At 40.3% G+C, this 20,366-nt stretch overlaps 1 protein-coding gene across 4 annotated transcripts in view; it reads left to right on the forward strand.

Moving 5' to 3' along the window:
• The window catches only part of PTPRM (protein tyrosine phosphatase receptor type M), a 796,148-nt gene that overhangs the window by 351,856 nt on the left and 423,926 nt on the right, over positions 1–20,366 (forward strand). For all 4 annotated transcript variants that reach the window (XM_054694205.1, XM_054694203.1, XM_037508822.2 and 1 more), the window contains exon 5: positions 12,370–12,485. In XM_054694205.1, the coding sequence (XP_054550180.1) occupies positions 12,370–12,485 (116 nt within the window). The remainder of the gene's footprint in view (positions 1–12,369; positions 12,486–20,366) is intronic.

The following is a 20,366-nucleotide window of genomic DNA, read 5'->3' on the forward strand; positions in this document are numbered from 1 at the left end:
AACATGCAAAGGTTTCTCTCAGTTGGGATATAAATAACCAAAGCAAAAAACTAACAAATCACAACAAAAATAACTCTTACACTGTGAAAAATACAGTGGTTACCAGTGGGGGAAGAAAAAAAGGGAAAGGAAAGGGCAGACCGAGTCAATCTGTTAGTGGGAATGACACTAGAACTTCAGTAGGGGATGCAAAGAGGTTTATACACATATACAGGTGTAAAGCATATGTGTATAAAGCATATGTATATACATATGTATGTAAACTTTGCAAGTTTACATAGTGTTAATAATGGTAAATCGATACAACTCTGTAGTCTCATTCATATAATGGCAATGATAACAACAGCAATAATGTTTTCCTCACAGGATAAACGTAGATATTAAATGAGTTCATGCACATAAAGTATTCTGGACAGTGCTTAGCACATTCCAAAAGCTCAATAAATGTTAGCAATTATTTAATTATTTAATTTTTTTCATTATTTTTATTCTTAGACACTTCATCCTGAGAAGCCCACTAGAATTATGTAGCTGTATTTTGCAAACCTAAGTAGCTAATTTGATTGATTTTAACTAAAGTGATGAATTTAGCAGTGTCAATTTTAAAATTCAAAAAATGTTTGCAAAACATACTTTTTTTTTAGTGTTAGAGTAGGTCGGGAGGAGGCTGTTCTTTTTGGCAGCAGTTGGCTTCCCTGTTTGTGATGATATGCTATGCAAATAGAAACAGGGATTGTTTGTTCTGGCAGTTGGGCATGCATCCAGTTCATTGCAACCTATGCCATCACATTAAAATGTAAATGAAAATAAAAAGGGGTGAAGACACAGCCCTCTTTTGTCCTACTTAGTTTGTACTTTGATCTTGAAAAATCACCATTTTCTGATTTTGTTGTTAGTATCTTGATGCTGGCTTTGAAGAATCAATAATATGAAACATCTGCAAAAAGATTTGCACCTTTGTCAGTAATAAATCTGGCTTTAGAATCAAAGGTTGATTTGAGATCAATTAATGCTAGAAAACCTCAATTCTTTCTAAAACTGTTTTGTTTTGTTTTTTAGTAGGAAGCAACAGAATATGGCACAGATGAGAATAGAGTTGTACTAAAAAAACCTGTTTGATATTCATGGAAGATATTTAGTTTTTAGAACTCCTGCAGATTTCAGAAGAAAGCTGGCATAACATTTTGAAAGGGTATCCAGGAGACAAATGGGCCTGTAAATTTGGAGGGAAAGAGAGAATTTCTGTGTTTTGAATTTAGGATAGGTTAAAAATTTTCACTCTAATGGTGCTCTACCTGATGTTACAATTGAGGTGGTTTGGCATGGTTCACAACTTACATCTTAGCATGGGATCAAAATTTTTCTGGCTTAGAGCTTATTTCGTGGAATCTTTTCTAGTTTCCTTTGATAGATCAATTATTTTAAGTAGTAATGAACATTTTTTAAACCAAGTACCAGGGATACAGGATGCCTTGCTGGCATCATCTCGTTTAATCTTTATCCAAACCCTATGTAATGGGCACATAAAAAAGCAAACGAACAAAATTCTTACAAATTAAGAATAAAATTCCACTAAAGTTCAGATTTAAGAATATTTGCTTCTTTTCAGAGGTAGTAAACTGAGATATTGATCTTTAACACAAATGTATAATACTTAAACTTCTCCCCAACTAAATATATAGTTCTAGGGGAGAGCACTGGAGGATGAGAATCCAGGAATCCTAACTGTGGAGTGTATAAACCTTGAATGATTATTGAAAAAGTTTATGGAAGTGATTAATAGAAATTTTGACTTTTATCCACCTGGAGGCCCTGATCTGGCAAATACAATCCCATAGTTACTATTCAGACCAATTGTCTTTCATTTGAAAAGAACAATTTGCTTATAAATATATTTATGCTTAATAGGTTTGTGCGTCTTTATCTGGTTTCTAATTGAGGTGGGGCTTTATTATCTTAGGCCAGATTTATTTTCTTCTAGCAGACTTTTTCTCAGCCAACCAACATTGTTCACGGAAACAGTCAATTCATTCCAGAAAAGGGTCCTCCCAAAATGTGGTTTGAACAGAGTAAGAAATTACTTAGGCTCTTAACCTTTATGTGAGTAATAGTTACTGTTGGTCTTTGAAAAAGCTATCTTGAGGATCAAAACATTTCTTCTAAAGGGGAAGTGATAACTCTCATTCTGTGCAACAACACGTCTTTATTAAGAATGAAGTCAAACAAGGAAAGACCGAGTATCACACAATCATATCCTTTGTCTTCAAGTTAAAAACTTAAGTTATATTTTAACAGATAGCCTCCTGATGACATTAAGTGTTAGCAGACTGCATTGTAATGAAGTTTTGCTGTCTTTTCCTTTGGGTCAGATAGCCATTTCTGGAAACATTGCTTTTTAAGAAAACAGTCTCCCAGGTTTTACTTACTACGGATAAACCAATCTATGGCAGAACCAGTGACAATCCTGATACTCAAATTATTTATTAAATTCAAGTTGTTATAAACTTTATGGAAAGCAATTTGACAATATGTATCAGAACTCTCTCAAATGCGTATTTTTGTCTTAATAATTTTATTTCTAAGGGAAAATTCTACATGAGGATTTAATTATGGAAACTTTTACCTTTATATTATGCAAAAAACTCAAATGGTCAACACGTAGGGTAATGTCCCAGTATTTTTTTTAACTTTTTTTTTAAAGATTCATTTATTTATGCATACAAGAACTGGGGTACAGGCCAGATGTGTGGGAGGGTGAGAGGATTCACCAGAGACAGAGGAGGGAACAGAACAGGCAGACTGACTGAAATACACTGCTGAGGGGAGCAGCGGGCGAGACAGGAGAAGTCCACCATGCTATGTGGGTATCTCCCCAGCTGGCTAGGATTGAACCCACGCTGCAGAGGCTGCGGACAACCTCACAGCTCTGCGCTCAACCGCCTGTGCCACCAGGAACGCCCTGTCTCAGTAATGTTTATAAATACGTCTTTATAACGTATATCAGCGTTCTTAACCTTGGCAGAATTAACATATTGGACCAGGTGATGATTTGTTTTGGTGGCCCTCTTCTGTATTATGGGATGTTCCTTGCCATCCCTGGCTTCTGCTCATGAGGCACCTACACTCCTATTGTGATGACTCAAAATGTCTCCAGATATTGTCAAATGTCCTCTAGGGGGCGACATTGCCTTAATTCGGACTCATTGATGGACTAGTCTATCAGTAGCCCACCCTTGCTTTACCAAAATAGCTCTCCTGACATACACGATTGAATAATTTCAGAATTTGAAATTGATCATAAATGGATGCTGGATCTTACTAAATGCTTCCGCAGCATCTATTTATAGGATCATATGGTTTTAATATTCCATTGTTGTTGATGTGGGGAATTAATATTGATTCACTTTTGGATGTTGAACCATCCTTGGGTCCTGGAATAGTCTATTTGGTCATAATCTTTTTTTGTATTTGGTTTGCTAGGGCTGTGTTAAGGACTTTTGCATGTGTGTTTATTAGGGAGATTGGTCTGTAGTTATCTTTTTGTGTGTTATCTGTGTTTGGTTTTGGTATTAGCACAATGTTGGTTTCATAAAATGTGTTTGGAAATATTACTTCTTTCTCAATTTTTTGAAAGAGTTTGAGCAGAATCGGTATTAGTTCATCTCTGAAAGTTTAGTAGAACTTGCTTTTAAGCACATCTGGTCCTAGACTTCTGTTTTTCTGGGAGAGATTTGACTACTGTTTCAATGTCCTTGCTTATGAATGGTTTGTTCAGGTTTTCTATTTTTTCCCTATTCAGTCTTGGATGATGGTATAATTCTAAGGCCTTGTCTATCTCATCTAAGTTGATGAATTATTTACAATAAATGTTCGTAGGCATCTCTTACTATCATCTGAATTTCTGCAGTATCTGTTGTAATTTTTTCATTTTTGATCCTATTTATATGAGTTTTTCCCCTTTTTTCCTAGTGAGCCTAGTTAGAGGTTTATCTATTTTATTTTTCAAATAACCAGTTGTTGGTTTGATTGATCTGTTATACTTTTTTTTTTTTCAAGATTTATCTATGCATACAAGAACTGGGGTGCAGGCCAGAGTTGTAGGAGGTGAGATGATTCACCGGAGACAGAGTGGGGAGTAGAACAGGCAGGTTTACTGAAATACACTGCTAAGAGTTGCAGCTGGCAAGATAGGAGAGATCTGCTATACCATATGTGGGTTAGATTCCTGGCCAGGGATCAAACTCAGGCTGCCTCAGAGGGCCCTTACATTAGTAGTGCTAAGACTTAATCCTTAGGACACCAGGGAGGTCTTTTATTTTTACTTCTATTTCACTTATTTCTGCTGTAAATTTTATTATTTACTTCTATTGGCTTTTGGATTTTGTTTGCCCTTCTTTTTCTATTTCCTTGAGATTAGAGATGAAGTTATTTATTTGGACTCTTTCTTGTTTCTTGATATAAGCCTATATTGCTATATACTTCCTTCTTAATACTGCTTTTGCTGTGTCCCTTACATTCTGAAAGGTTGTGCCCTCATTGTCATTTGTTGCAAGGTATTTCTTGATTTTGTTTTTTATTTCCTCATTGAACCAATGGTCTTTCTGTACTGTGTGATGTTGGGGAAATTGGGTCGCCACTTGCCAAAGAAGAAAACTAGACTGCTATCTCACATCATACATGAAAATGAACTCAAAATAAATAAATGACTTTGATGTAATATCTAAAACCATAAAATAGGTAAGAGAAAACTTAGGCAAAATACTCCATGACGTAACTTCAGAGATATCTTTGTAGCTTTATCCCAGCAACAAGAAAATAAAAAGTATATAAATAATTGGGACTAAATGAAACTAAAAAAAAATCTGCTCAGTGAAATAAGCCACAACTAAAACATAGAGAGGGCATCCCTGGTGGCACAATGGGTTAAGATGCAGCCTATGAAGCTATCCGCAGCCACTGCAACAAGAGTTCGATCCCCAGCCAGGGAGCTACCCACATGGCACAGCAGACCTCTCCTGACTCGCCTGCTGCTCCCCTCAGCAGTGTATTTCAGTCAATCTGCCTGTTCTGTTCCCCACTCTGTCTCTGGTGAATCCTCTCACCCCCTACACCTCTTGCCTGTACCCCAGTTATTGTATGCATGAATAAATATTAAAAAAACTAAATTTCTTCAAAAAATAAATGCAGGAAAGTGTATGGTCACCATATATTCCACATAGTACATATATACAACATCTAAATAGAGTTCTTACAACACAGCAACAACCTCAACCAAAAATAAAACAAATGACCCAGTCAAAAAGTTTGCAGAACTAAATAGGAACTTCTCCAGAGAAGCTGTAAAGATGGCCAAGCACTTAAAAAAAAAGTCCATCTTCACTTTTCATCAGGGAAACGCAAATGAAAACCACAGTGAGGTACCACCTCATATCGATAAGAATGGCTCATATTAAAAATATTAGTAACAGGGCCTCCCCAGTGGCGCAGCGGTTGAGCGCTGGGTTGCGAAGCTGCCCGCAGCCTCTACAGCACCGGTTCGATCCCCGGCTGCTCCCTGGCCACCGGAGGAGGGTCCCGCATGGCGCACAGACCTCTCCTGCCGCCCGCTGCTCCCCTCAGCAGTGTACTTCGGTCCTTCTGCCTGCTCTGCTCCCCGCTCTGGCTCTGGTGAATCCTCTCACCCTCCAGGGCTTCTGACTGTACCCAGTGCTTGTAGAAATAAATAAATAAATCTTAAAAAAAAAAAAATATTAGAAACAAGTGTTGGTGAGAGTTTGAAGGATAAGACAACTCTTATCCTTGGTGGAAATGTAGACTGGTCCAGCTCCAATGGAAAGCTGTGTGGGGGTTCCTCAAAAGACTGAAAATGAATCTATCACATTACCCAGCAATTTCACTCCAAGGCATCTCCCAAAGAGCACAGAACACTAATTTGAAAGGAAACCTGCACTCCTGTGTTTTTTGCAGTACTGTTTGCAATAGCTAAGATATGGAAACAACCTAAGTGCTCCAAGTTGGATGAATGGAACAAGAAGATGTGGTATATGTACACAATGAACTGCTACTCAGTGATTAAAAAAGATAAGCTCATGTCATTTGTGGCAACATAGATGGAACTGGAAGGGATGATGCTAAGTGAAATAAGCCAGAAAGAGAAAGATTAGTACTGGATGGTTTCACTTCTATATGGGATATAGAGAAATGTAAAAAAGGGTCAGAGATAAAACCATCCCTTGAAAGCTGATCATAGATCTGAGACATCCAGGAGGTGAGGTAGAGGGGAAGGGGAAAGGGTGAGAATGGGATTGGTGGGAGAGGTAGAGGGTGATGGTGCTTTGGTGGTTGGAGAGTTACGGTGATCACATGTGAGGGGAGAGATTCTGTACTGTCAAAGTATTAACAAGGATGTAAAATAGTGTTACTTCATTAAAAAATTAAAAAAAGAAATACCAGATGGTCTCACTCATAACAGGAATCTAGGAAACTTAAATAAGGGACCAGGAAAAAGAATAACTATAAGAAAGAAAATATCAAAATCAACAAATAACTATGGGGCCTCCCATGGTGGTGCAGCGGTTGAGCGCTGGGCTGTGAAGCTGCCCACAGCCTCTGCAGCACCGGCTCAATCCCCGGCCACCAGAGGAGGGTCCCACATGGCGCTCAGACCTCTCCTGCCGCCCGCTGCTCCCCTCAGCAGTGTATTTCAGTCCTTCTGCCTGCTCTGCTCCCCGCTCTGGCTCTGGTGAATTCTCTCACCCTCCCGCGCTTCTGACTGTACCCAGTGCATGTATAAATAAATAAATAAATATTTAAAAAAAAACAAAAAACAAATAACTATGAACAAGAGACTGTATGGGGGGTGGGGGGTGGGGAAAGGAGGGCTTGGGGTAAAATAAGGGGGTTGTAATTGTATGGGGAATATAAAAATAAAATTTAAATTAAAAAAATTAATAAAAGGAAATTTAGTCCATGGGACACTTACTTTTGATGTTTCAAATTAAATATTTTATTTTTCCAATATGCTACATACAAAGTACAGAAATCTTTGAAAGACTAAAAATTTCTTTCTAATGATTTTAGCAGAAACGGAAAGGTTACTATAGGGAAAACTACCTCCCTTGCATTCCTGCATCTGCAGGAGAGATGGCTGCCAAACTCTCATTCCCATAAGACCTAGATGGACCCTACTGGTTGTGAAAGGTTAAGAGAACTCAGTTCTGATGCATTAAAAAAAAAAAAAAAAGCAAAAGCAATTTTGAAACTTTTGGAAACCCTAGGCGGAGGGGCTGGAGGGTGTGGGAAAAAGAGGAAGGAGACACAGTTTGGGTACAAGGTAAGGCAAGGCCTCAGTGGTTCATGAGTGATTCATGAGATGTTGCAATGGAATTTTAGGAGGGACTTTTAAGTTTTTAATTTTAGTAGCTTAGCTATGCTAAGATATACCAGGGATGATGCTCTGTATATTTAAAAACCTTTTGATATAAGCTGGAAACTGATCTAAGACTTAACCAAGTCGTGTGGAACTGCATAATAGCAGGCCATGTGACTTTAAACCAAGTTAGCATGAAGGTGGCTTCTGTATACCCAAACCCTTGGGTTAGAAGTCCAACTAATTATCGTGATTTGCAGGAAGAGGTAAGCAGAATTTAGGCTACAAAAAAGGACAGGAAAAGGCAATATCAGTGAGGCTACCTGCTACCTAAGTGTACAGGCGTAGTACCAGCAGGGCACAGAGCAGGTTCTCTGTGATCCAGGCAGATGGGTAAAGAAGAGTCCTGGAGCCTCAGTGGCTTTTTCAGGCTTTTATTGATCTTTTTACATCATTTGTAGTGCAGCAACCAGATACATGACAGGCAGGGGGATGGGGGCTGAGAGAATCTTCACTCTTTCTGGGCACTCTGGCATTCTCTAGTGGTCTCTGTTCTCTGCTACCGCTGCTTCTACTATGGCTGGCATCCCCCTGACACTGCCCTTAGATGCCCAGTCTCTCAGCCCAGATTCGCCCATTCACACATGCCCACACCCTGCTCCAGGTGTCCGCCATGAGGCATGCATGCAAGCCCACAGATGTCTGTCATTAATACTAATGGCAGGAGGGCGAAAAATCCTGACAATTTTCACTTGCCCCACAACAGGTTATCTAACAATCCATAGAAATTCGGGAGTGTAGCTGTGCAAAGAAAGAGGAAGGAGAGGGCCCAATGGACTGTGGTGGGGGATTATTGGGGAGTTGGTGGTGAACATGGTGATATGATAACATATCTGAAGCGGCATGACCCTATACCCTAAAACACATACAGTGTTATAAACCAATATTGCCTCAATAAAAAAAAAAAAATCTGTCATCCCAGACTTGTAATATATGCAACACAGAACATTTGATTTTGTAAGGGTCTAAGGAAGAGAATTCACAGAAGCTTTGTGGAAGGGCCAACATTTGAGAAGGACCCTGGAAGAAACTAAAATCCCAACAGTCAGCTGGGGAGCCAGTTCCAGTGGGCTGAAGACCATGTGAAAGGCAGGCATGGGGTGCGAGGCATGCCGGGGCAGTGTTGCAGAGTTGGCTGTCCTGGGCTTTGGTTCTGACACTTACCAGCCAAATACCCATAAGTACCCCCATATGGATAGAAAAGTTTCTGGCACATACATGCTCCACAAATGTTACTTTTTCCATTTTCTAAAAGTATTATAGGAGGGAGAGGGGCACCCCACAAACCTGCCTGCTCTAAATAGGTTCTGCCGTCCACCACATCAACACAAAACATGAGACTTTAATGGGAAGTAACTTTAATACAATTAGTAAACAATACAGGAAAGGCAAAGAATAAAGTTTCTTAATCAGCACCCACAGTTACCCCTCCCCTCGTGGGTTTTAAAAGTCCACCCAAACAGGATTGGCCCAGAGCAAGGAAGGCTCCAAAGCCTGCCACAAGTCCTAAGCACCTTCCAGTGGAGACCCACAGAAAAGGATCAGAAACAACCATACAAGTCTGGGAGGAAAAGAGCAAAATCAAAATCCAGATAAAAACCACCATTGTCACCTCTCCACGAGTCTCACCCACATCTATGTCACCCAGTCTATGACCAAAAGACAAATGCAGCTTCTTCATGTGTCACTTGGCTCCATGTGCCTCCTCCAGGTCTCCTTCTGTCTCTCCATCCTGCTTTCTTCCTTCCTCAGACTCCTGCAGCTTCCTCTCCTCCCTGCTCAGCTCCACCCTCCCTTGGGGAACCTCCCCCTTTCCTGGGGACCACCCTGTTACAGTAGGTCTTTCAGCTTCTCAGGAACAAAGAGTAGAATTTTTTTTTTTCTTTTTACTTAGACCATTAAAAGGCATTATGCTTGAGCAATGAAACTAAAAAAAAAAACATCTGCTCAGTGAAATAAGCCACAACTAAAACATAGAAAGGGCCTCCCTGGTGGCTCAAGGGGTTAAGACATAGCCTATGAATCTACCCACAGCCACTGCAGCAAGAGTTCGATCCCCAGCCAGGGAGCTACCCACATGGCACAACAGGGGCATGGCACAAAGGGGCAGAACAGCACAGAGCAGAATCTCTATGATCCTATACACATGGGTAAAGTAGAGTCCTGGAGCTCTTGGTAGCTTTTCATGCTTTTATTGAGTTTACCAGGTTCACGGCAGGTAGGGGTGCCGATAAAACTTCACTTTTTCTGGATTCTCCGGCATTTTCTCATGGCCTCTGCTTCTCTGCTTCTCTCTTCTCATTCTCCTTCTGGTGGTTCCGTTCCATGCTGCCACCCTTATAAACCCCATCTCAGCCCAGGTGAACCCACATAAGTAAGCCCACACCCCACTCCAGGTGTGGCCATCAGGCATGCATTCAGGACCACAGAGGTCCATCATCAGTCCTAATGGCGGGAGGGCAGAAAAGCCTGACAATCATTTACCCTACACAAAGGTAAACTAAATAATTGAGTGAAAAATAGTTTATGAGGTTTTAAGTCATATATTAGTATTAGTAACAATAATCCCTTTTTATATTCCTTTTAAAAATATGTAAAACACTTTGCATGTTAAGCATCATGAATACATTGAATCATCAAGTCATCTCCAATTTAATAATAAGGTTTCCCTGTGTGTTACTGATATAAAATGTATTTGTTTTTGTTCTTGGGTAGGAACGCACTGCCATTCCTAATTATGTTCTGTTCAGGCTAATAGTGCTAGATCGGGCCTCCCTGGTGGCACAAGGTGTTAAAACGCAACCTATGAAGCAAAATACTCCATGACGTAAACTTCAGAGATATCTTTGTAGCTTCCCCAGCAACAAGAAAATAAAAAGTATATAAACTATTGGGACTAAATGAAACTAAAAAAACATCTGCTCAATGGAATAAGCCACAACTAAAACATAGAGAGGGCATCCCTGGTGGCGCAAGGGGTGACGATGCAGCCTATGAAACTGTCCACAGCCACTGTAGCAAGAGTTCAATCCCCAGCCAGGGAGCTACCCACATGGCACAGCAGACCTCTCCGGACTCGCCTGCTGCTCCTCTTAGCAGTGTATTTCAGTCAGTCTGCCTGTTCTGTTCCTCACTCTATCTCTGGTGAATCCCCTCACCCCCCACCTCTGGCCTGTACCCCAGTTCCTGTATGCATAAAGAAATAATCTTTTATTTTTAAAGATTTATTTATTTATACAAGAACTGGGGTACAGGCCAGATGGCACGGGAGGATGAGACAGTTCACCAGAGACAGAGCAGGGAACAAAACAGGCAGACTGACGAAATACACTGCTGTGGGGAGCAGCAGGCGAGACAGGAGGCAGTTCCACTGCCGCACCATGTGGAACCCTCTCTGGCCGGTCGGGATCAAACCCACACTGCAGAGGCTGTGGACAGCTTCGCAGTGTGGTGCTCAACCACCTGAGCCACCAGGGAGGCCCAAGAAATAAATCTTTTAAAAAAGATTTAAAAATAAATTTAAAAATACATTTATTTAAAATAAATCTTTTAAAAAAGAAATAGTAGGGCCTCCCCTGGTGGTGCAGCGGTTGAGTGCTGGGCTGCAAAGCTGCCCGCAGCCTCTGCAGCGCCGGTTCGATCCCCCACCGCTGTGAGGGTCCCACGTGGTGTGCAGACCTCTCCTGCCACACCCGCTGCTCCCCTCAGCAGTGTACCTTGGTCCTTCTGCCTGTTCTACTCTCTGCTCTGACTCTGGTGAATTCTCTCACCCTCCTGCGCTTCTGACTGTACCAGGTGCTTGTATAAATAAATAAATAAATCTTAAAAAAAAAAAAAGAAAGAAAGAAAATACAATATATATATTTAAAAAAAATAGTAGTGCTAGATTATCATCTACGGATACTCAGTTTTGGGGCACACTGAAAGTGTCTAGATGTGACCTAAAGACATGTTGCAATAGGAAAAGCTGACAAGACATAACAAAATTTTTTTCTAGTCATTATGTAGACTTATTTATCCCTCCCAGAAAATGCTATATTCTGTTCTCTTCTGTTTCTACTCCCTAACCTCCTCTCTTCCCACTCCTTGCAATTCTTTCACCCTATTGTAGTTGTGATAAGATCATTTTTACCTAAAAATGTTATCATACAATTTAATTCCTGACCTATCATTTCAGTTCCTTGACATGTTTTCAGTGAGCTGCAAAAATTGTTCTGTGCTTCCCATATCAAATAAAATTAGCTTTTATTTAAACAGCTGTCCCTTATAGACAATTGTATGTTTACCAGACCTAATACTCTTTCGCATTTGGAATCATTCTTTCTTCTTGAATTGGAAATAAGAATCAGCAAAAACTGCAATGCTATGGCAGTCCCAGCATAATTTCACAGTGTCTTTGTATAGGAATAGTATTTTTGGTGGCTGGGAAATATTACACAAGTAATACTGCATACCAATTAGTTGTATTAAAGTATATATTTCACACAGCTCTTACATGGCTTAAAAAGTTTCCTTGACAACATCATTTAACTTCGTACTGTTCTTTTCATGTTGCTAATATAAATATCTAATATGTTTTTGTTCAAAACATCAATTAAGCCTCAGTATAATCTTTATTAATACAGATCTGTTATTACAAGGAGACTGCTGAGCTATGATAATTTGCACAGCAGGAACAATAAAATATCTTCTTTCTGTTTGGTTCCTTCCCAGAATTCCTGGTTCTTTATTCTTGCACCAAGCATACCAACGCCATCCACAATATCTTTCACAGTCATAATGAAATCCTCAAAGTTCTTGAAGCAGAAGAATTAATTTCTTCAAAATTATTTTCTTCAAACAAAGCAAAAAAGTCTGAAATTGCAGATAGGTTTAAAAAAAGACACATATCAATTATAGATCTCAGCTTGTAATGCCTTTAATTCTTTTTCTTTGTGTAGCCAGAACTCCCCACTTCCTGAGGATTCAGAATGTGGAAGTCAATGCTGGCCAGTTTGCCACCTTCCAGTGCAGCGCCATCGGCAGGCCCATGCAAAGCGACAGGCTCTGGTTACAGGTACTGTGCCTCGTCTTCCCCAGGCTCGGGTTGGTTAATGCCAAGTCACTAATGGAAGATTGACACTTCCCTTCTTTGTTAGTAAGTGGCCAGTTACTAAGAGTTCTAAATAAACTTATTCTTCATGGATCTTTTTTGAATTTCTACATTTTCATTTTGTATATACTTATCCAACTTGCTTTAAAGACCTGATTGTTAAATTACTTTTAGAAGATTAGATTAAAGTGCAAAATGTGGTACCTCTCACCAGCCCTTCCTTTGAGGAAAAAAAAAAAATCAAAGAATCACACACACACACATTTATCTTTGTAGTATGAATTTCCACAGCAATATGCCTGAAATTAGAAATTAATGGTACATCATTTACTTTGAAGCATTAAAGTAGACATCTTTCATGTCATCATAATTTGTGCTAGTTGTTTTAGTCTTCAGCTTCTGCCATATGGCATGTGGATTCATAACTAGATTCATGGTCTCAGGAATTCTGACAGAATGAGCTGTCCCCTGTAGCAGGGATTCTACCCGCTTCTTTAAACTCTAAGAAATGTCTTCCTTTTAAGCATGAATGTTAAAGCAGGCTGCTCATTTTTCACCTTATCCAGTGCTGAACCCTCTCCCCTTTCTTTATAAATCCTGTTGTTTGTTTTGTTTCAGTTTGGCCAGTTGCTTATTTTATTTTTCCACTAAACTGTTTCATGTGGAAGAGGCTTCCCGTGTGGGCCTACTGCGCGCCCATCCAGTCCACCCTGGTTTCCTCTCCATGTGCTGCCGTCTCCTCTGCACATACCACCTCCCGGCTTCCCTCCTGCCTCTTCTGCACTGCAGTCATGATTGTGATAGGTCACACACATTTTCTGTGGTACTCTGTACTTTTTAAATCCCTTATCCCTTTTAATCATCATGCCTGAAATATATGATCTTTATTATTCTTCTGTGTTGGGGGAAAATGGGAAACAGTCAAATGTACTTTCCCAAAAGGATCCAGTAATGTGTTGGCAAATGGTGAACGTACTCTGAAAGAAGGGGTGTCTGGTTGAATCCTGCCCATGTGATTCGCAGTCCTTCTGTGTTGCTGGCACTCTCTTTTCTCTCATCTTCCTGTCCTTGTTAGAAGTTCCCCTTGCCAGAAAGAGCAGTGTGTGCTCAGGGCTGAGATCCTGTGTGCCAAATTTATATTTCCTGTTTCATTCTCTGTAAATGTTTTGTAATCATTATTTTAAGAACCAGTGCTTGATAACTGGGCTAGCCCTCATCTTTCGTAGTCAACCTTCTTTTTTATCCCATTTACCAGTTATTTTAATGTCTTGGTGTGACACATTCAGAATTACTTCCTTAGTGGTTGTTGGGTATTGAATGTGATCAAGATTGTCTACCTATGGTAATTAATGATGAGATGGACATTTTTAATTGACATTTTCCACAAATTATTAAGTACCTGTTTGAAATGAAACGGTTCTTATAATCTTTGATTTTTCTCTAGAAATTTTAATTTTTCATGGGAAAATATTTTTGCCCCTAATATTTGTATTAAAGTTGCTTGCGAGTACACAATATAAAAGCAAGATCTCAACTCAACAGTCTTAGATACAACCCAAAACTTATACGCAAGTTGAGCACATGATCTTATCTTTTAGTTTCTGCAGGTGCCCTGGACTTCAACTGCTCCTGCTTTAAAATGATTGCTTTGGGGATCTTCTATTACAATAGAAGGCTTTATTTTAGGGAGAATCTGTGGTGTTGTAGAGGAAAAGCTAGCTACTCTAATGAAAAAAAAGTAAACACAAAATATTATTACTGACTCCACTGCAGGATCACTTGAAGAATCACTTGAAGAATTTGGAAGAAATGTCTGGTCTATAATTAGATTCTGGGCCCTCCCTGGTGGTGCAAGGGGTTGAGTGCAGCACTGTGAAGTTGTCCACAGCCTCTGCGGTGCGAGTTTGATCCCCGGCCAGGGAGCTAACCCACGTGGCACAGCATAACTCTCCTGCCTCACCCGCTGCTCCCCTCAGCAGTGTACTTCGGTCTATCTGCCTGTTCTGTCCCCGCCTCTGTCTCTGGTGAATCCTTTCACCTCCCACACCTCTGGCCTCTACCCCAGTTCTTGTAATCATAAATATTTTTTTAAAGATTTGTTTATTTATTTATACAAGCACTGGGTACAGTCAGAAGCGCAGAAGGGTGAGAGAATTCACCAGAGCCAGAGCGGGGAGCAGAACAGACAGAAGGCCTGAAGTACACTGCTGTGGGACCCTCACCGGCAGCCGGGATCGAACCGGTATACAGAGGCTGCAGGCGGCTTCGCAACCCAGCACTCAACTGCTGCACCACCAGGGGAGGCCCGTAATCATAAATATTTTTAAAAAACTAAATATATACTTAGATTCTACCTCAATCATTCCCAGTATTCAGAATTTTGTTAAAGTCTCCTCAAGTGATTCCTTTCAGCCTCCAAAGTTGAAAATCACCAGTCTAAGCAAAATGTAACACATGTCCAGAGTGAGGAAAAGACAAAAGACAACTATAAAGTATAACTGGTACCTGTATTCAATAGCCTTGATAAGACTCCTGTTGAATTCCCCATGTACTGGTTTTCTCTTGGTTCCTTCCTTTCCTTCCTTTCCTTCCCTTCCTTCCTTCCCTTCCTTCCCTTCCTTCCCTTCCTTCCCTTCCTTCCCTTCCTTCCCTTCCTTCCCTTCCTTCCCTTCCTTCCTTCCTTCCTTCCTTCCTTCCTTCCTTCCTTCCTTCCTTCCTTCCTTCCTTTCCTTCCTTCCTTCTTCCTTCCTTCCTTCCTTCCTTCCTTCCTTCCTTCCTTCCTTCCTTCCTTCCTTCTTCCTTCCTTCCTTCCTTCCTTCCTTCCCTTCCTTCCCTTCCTTCCCTTCCTTCCCTTCCTTCCCTTCCTTCCCTTCCTTCCTTCCTTCCCTTCCTTCCTTCCTTCCTTCCTTCCTTCCTTCCTTCCTTCCTTCCTTCCTTCCTTCCTTCCTTCCTTCCTTCCTTCCTTCCTTCCTTCCTCTCTCTTTCTTTCTTTCTCTCTCTCTTTCTTTCTTTCTCTCTCTCTTTCTCTCTTTCTCTCCTTTCTCTCCTTTCTTTCCCTATACAGTGCATTCACAGTGATGATAAATTGTTTTACAGCCAACCCATTTAGGCCTTTTTTTGTCTTTTTTTTTTTTTTATTCTTTTGCCCATGATTTTTTGCCTGTCCTTTTTTTTCTTATGCCCAATTTTTTCTTGTCCTTTTTGTCATCAGATACTGCAGTTTTCTGCAAGGTTATATCAAGAAGGAGAAGAGGATGATGAATATAGAGCTGTTATGCTTTGAAGTTCTAAATGAAACTTAGTTTGTCCTAGAATCAGTATGCTATTTGGTATGTGAATCTTTGTGATATTAGAATAATTTTACAGTTAAATAATTTATTTCCTCTGGTTGGATAGACATTTTGTGAAAAGATGTTTATAAAATAGGACTCGAGCCTTTCACTTGCAGGATGTTTTCTGATAACCTCTATTTGTGGAGTGGTTTTGGTAGCAGTGAGGATTGCTACAGATGGTGTCACAGGGCCCTCCTGCCCTGGAGCCCTAGCCCTTTGCCTCAGGCCATTTTTTAAGTTGTGGGGAGAAGCTTCCTGGAATCATAAAACAGGTCTTTCTAGGGTCGGAGTAGGATGTAGGGGCAGGATGGCACAGAGCAGGACATCTATGACCCGAGCAGATGGGTTAAAGGAGAAGAGATTCCTAAAACCCTCTGTGGCTTTTGGCTTTTGCAGACTTTTATTGGGATTTACCAGGTACATGGCAGACAGGGGTGTTGGGGGGCCCAGAGGCTGGCAGGCCTCCCAGAAACCAGTAAGTCTTCACACTTCTTGGGCTCTCCAGTACTTTCTCATGGCCTTTGCTTCTCTGCTCCTTTTGCTCTGTTCTGTTCTCTCTGTTGGTATCCTCTTGATGCTACCCTTATAAGCTCAGTCTCTCAGCAAGGGGTACCTACCTATGTATGCCAACACCCCAACACGCCATCAGGCATGGACTCAGGACCACAGGGATCCATCATCAATCCTAATGGCAGGAGGGCAGAAAAGCCTGATACTTTACCTTACCCTACATAGGAATATAAATATTTTTCATTTATTAATCTAATGCTATAACAATTTCAAATTTAATCTAATGCTATAACATTCATTATTAATCTAATGCTATATCAATTTCAAAATTAATCTAATTCTGAAACAATTTCAAAAATGTTTTTATGTATATAAATAATTCTGGATCTTCATAATAATTCTGCGATCCAAGCAGAGTGAATGAAAAGGATTTATTTTTAAAGATTTGTTTATTTATTTATACAAGCACTGGGTACAGTCAGAAGCGCGGGAGGGTGAGAGGATTCACCGGTGCCAGAGCTGGGAACAGAACAGGCAGACTAACGAAATAGACTGCTGAAGGGAGCAGCTGGCGGCAGGAGAGGTCTGCGCGCCATGTGGGACCCTCGCTGGCAGCCGAGGATCGAACCGGTGCTGTACAGGCTGCAGGCAGCTTCACAGCCCAGCGCTCAATGCTACACCACCAGGGGAGGCCCTGAAAAGGATTTTTTTTAAGTTTTTATATAATTTGAGTCTTCCCAATGGTAACTCAAAATTTAGAAATCAAAAATATATCTTTTATTTGGGAACATTGATGTTTTAGAATATAAGCATTTATAATAATTTGTGTTACAATCTTTTGAGTCTATAAAAGATACTTTGTGCAGAGTTTTACGGTGTGTCCCGGGGTCCCATACTGTATTTATAGATAAGGAGTTTGAGATACTAGATTTTCCAAGATCATAAAGGTTAAATGGCACAGTTGTGATTACTACAATCGTTTACCATTCACCACTGATTAATTTCACTATACTACTGTCTTTTCATATCCAGAGTTAGGTGACTCGGTAATATGTTCTCACCACTTTGTTAGAAGACTGTAGATAATATCACATGATTAACATCAAGGAGCCAGCCTGACCATAGAAAAAGCATTCGCATATTACATGTATGTTTTTATCTGCATCTACTAAAATGGCCAATGGTGTGCTTACTTACAATACAGGTTAAATATGCTCCCTGCCAGAATCTTTCACAAAAGCATAGCAGAAGTAAACCTGATGATGACACTAATGAAGAAATGTTGATGAATAGCAGATGTGTCCCATCTGCTTATATTTTGTCCACCTTATCTGTGAGCCAAACAGGTTATTGCCAAAGTGGGTTCAGTTTTTCAGCATACAAAATAACAAAACGCTGCTTATGAATGTCCGTTATTACAGTTGCAAAGTACATAAGACACCTTCCAGATAATGCACAGTAGAAATACAGCATCTATAGAGTGCTTTTATTTAGTACAAAACTATAGTGCAATGAATTTGCTGGAGATACTTTCTGTACACATGCAGAAATGATCAGATATGACAGTCTGTACGTGTGACAGAGACTATTACTGCAGGATACTCTCAAATGAAAGATATTTGTAAAATCATTCAGACACCCAGAGCAGGAACATATTTCTTATTATTATCAACTTTCCGATCACTTGTGGAGCCTACATTTTGATAATAACTTACAATGTGTTATATGCAAGATGCTGAGAAGAGAAAATGGAATTTTGATGTTCTTTTTATCCTTACATATTGTTTGCTGATGGATAATTTCTGAGTTACATATTTTTATGCAGTTATTGACCCATTAAGCCAGATATGATTGTATAAAATACCGTAATTTTTTCAATATTCCAAAAAATATTATTTTGCATATCCCTGCATCTCTTGAGAGCTAATATTTATAATACCTATCGCAACTCTTTTCAATAAATAAAAATGATCTCTAAAGCTAGTATTGATGTTTGTAAATCTGAAGATGGCTTATACAGTCTTTCCCAGAGATGCAAGCCACCTCACCAACTTCTCCTGCTTCTGGTCTGATTTGGACATATTTGTAACTTTTGATCTTCAATTAACTGTGGAAACATTGCAGAGATGTTGCCATTCCTTAATCTTCTTACTCAGTGTCTCAGGTCAAAGGCTATAACAAACATTTCTGGAGACTGGAAGTCAATTATTTTGATGCCAGCTTGGTCAGGTACTTGAGAGTGGCTCCCTGGTTTGAGATTTTGTCTTCTTGCTGCATAATCACACCCTCCTCTGGGGCTCTGCATCCCCTCAAAGGGCTCTAATCCCACTAAGGGGGCTTCACTCACATGATTCCATCTAACCCTAATTCCTCCTAAAGGCCCACACCCAAAACTATCATATTGGGGATTAGGTTTCAACATAAAATTTGGGGGTGGACAGAAATATTCCATCTGTAAGCACTCCACTGCCACATCGAACTCAGAAGTGGAAGTAAATGGTTCAGCCTTCAGGACAAATGGCAGAAAGCAAGGAAGCAGTGGAGAGTCTTTTCAAGTAGATGAATGAGAACTTTGATCAAGCTAGGAACTGGCATGTGCATGCTGGATGAATAGCAGCTAGTGGAGGAAGCTGGAAAAATAATTTTTCTCAACAGAGCTGAGCAGTCACTATTATTATCAAATAGCTTAATTTTTTATCATCACTAAATTATGCAACTTATGAATTATGAACAATCTTCAAATAAAATTCCTCATTTTATTTTTTTTTATTTTTTAAAGATTTGTTTATTTATGCATAAAAGAACTGGGGTGTAAGCTAGCGGTTTGGGTGATGAGAGGATTCACCAGAGACAGTGGAGAGCAGAACAGGCAGATGTACTGAAATCCACTGCTGAGGGGAGCTGCAGGCAAGATAGGAGAGGTCTGCTGCGCCATGTGGGTTGCTCCCTGGCCAGCCAGGGATAGAACTCATGCTGTAATGGCTGGCAGTAGCTTGATAGTGCTGTCTTTAACCCCTGCACCACCAGTGAGGCCCAAATTCCTCATTTTATTATTGAGAGAATTCCCTACCAGGAAAGGTAGGGACTTAAATACAGTCAAATATCCAGTTATTTTATATTTATTAAAGATGTGTTCATTTTGCTAGTGAAAGTGAATTCTAAGTATGAATATCTGCTTACTTACACATTAGCAAGTTTCATCACTTGGACATTTTTCTGATTAACCTTGCTTCAAATAATGTCGGTCTTTTCACCAAATGTTAGCAGATACGTGAAAAGATGTTACCTTTAGAAACATCATAGCACAATATAAATGGGCTTTACTCTTATAGTGAACAGAGCATGGTGTTTATTAAAAGTAAGTCACCAGGGCCACCCTGGTGGCGCAGGTGGTTGAGCGCAGCATTGTGAAGCTGTCCACAGCCTCTGCAGCGCGGGTTTGATCCTGGCCTGCTGGGGAGCTATCCACATGGCATGGTAGGCCTCTTCTGTCTCGGTCACTGCTTCCCTCAGCAGTGTATTTCAGCCAGTCTGCCTGTTCTGTTTCCTGCTCTGTCTCTGATGAATCCTTTCACCCTCCTTCACATCTGGCCTATATCCCCATTCTTGGGGAAAAAAAAATAAGAAGTAAGGCAACAGACCTCTCCTGTCTTGCCTGCTGCTCCCCTCACCAGTGTATTTCAGTCAGTGTGCCTGCTCTGTTCCCTGCTCTGTCTCTGGTGAATCCTCTCACTCTCCCGCACATCTGGCCTATACCCCCTTTCTTGAAAAAAAAAAAAAAAAAAAAAAGTAAATCACCAGAGTAACCTTTTAAAATGATTTCACAACTTGCATCAATTCACAAAATAGAAATGGATTTCTATGAAATAGTCTCTTAAAAATGCTGGTTGCAGCATTGCTCCTGGAATAGGTCCTGTCACACAACAAATGCTCAGAAAATACCTGCTCATGGACTTGGCTTTCTGACCACCTGAACAAATCAAATATCTCTTCTAGGTGAATC

This window comes from Talpa occidentalis, unplaced genomic scaffold (genome assembly GCF_014898055.3).
Source record: "Talpa occidentalis isolate TD23 unplaced genomic scaffold, MPIMG_talOcc4v2.1 talOcc4.13, whole genome shotgun sequence".
In the NCBI taxonomy this organism is placed as follows: Eukaryota; Metazoa; Chordata; class Mammalia; order Eulipotyphla; family Talpidae; genus Talpa; species Talpa occidentalis.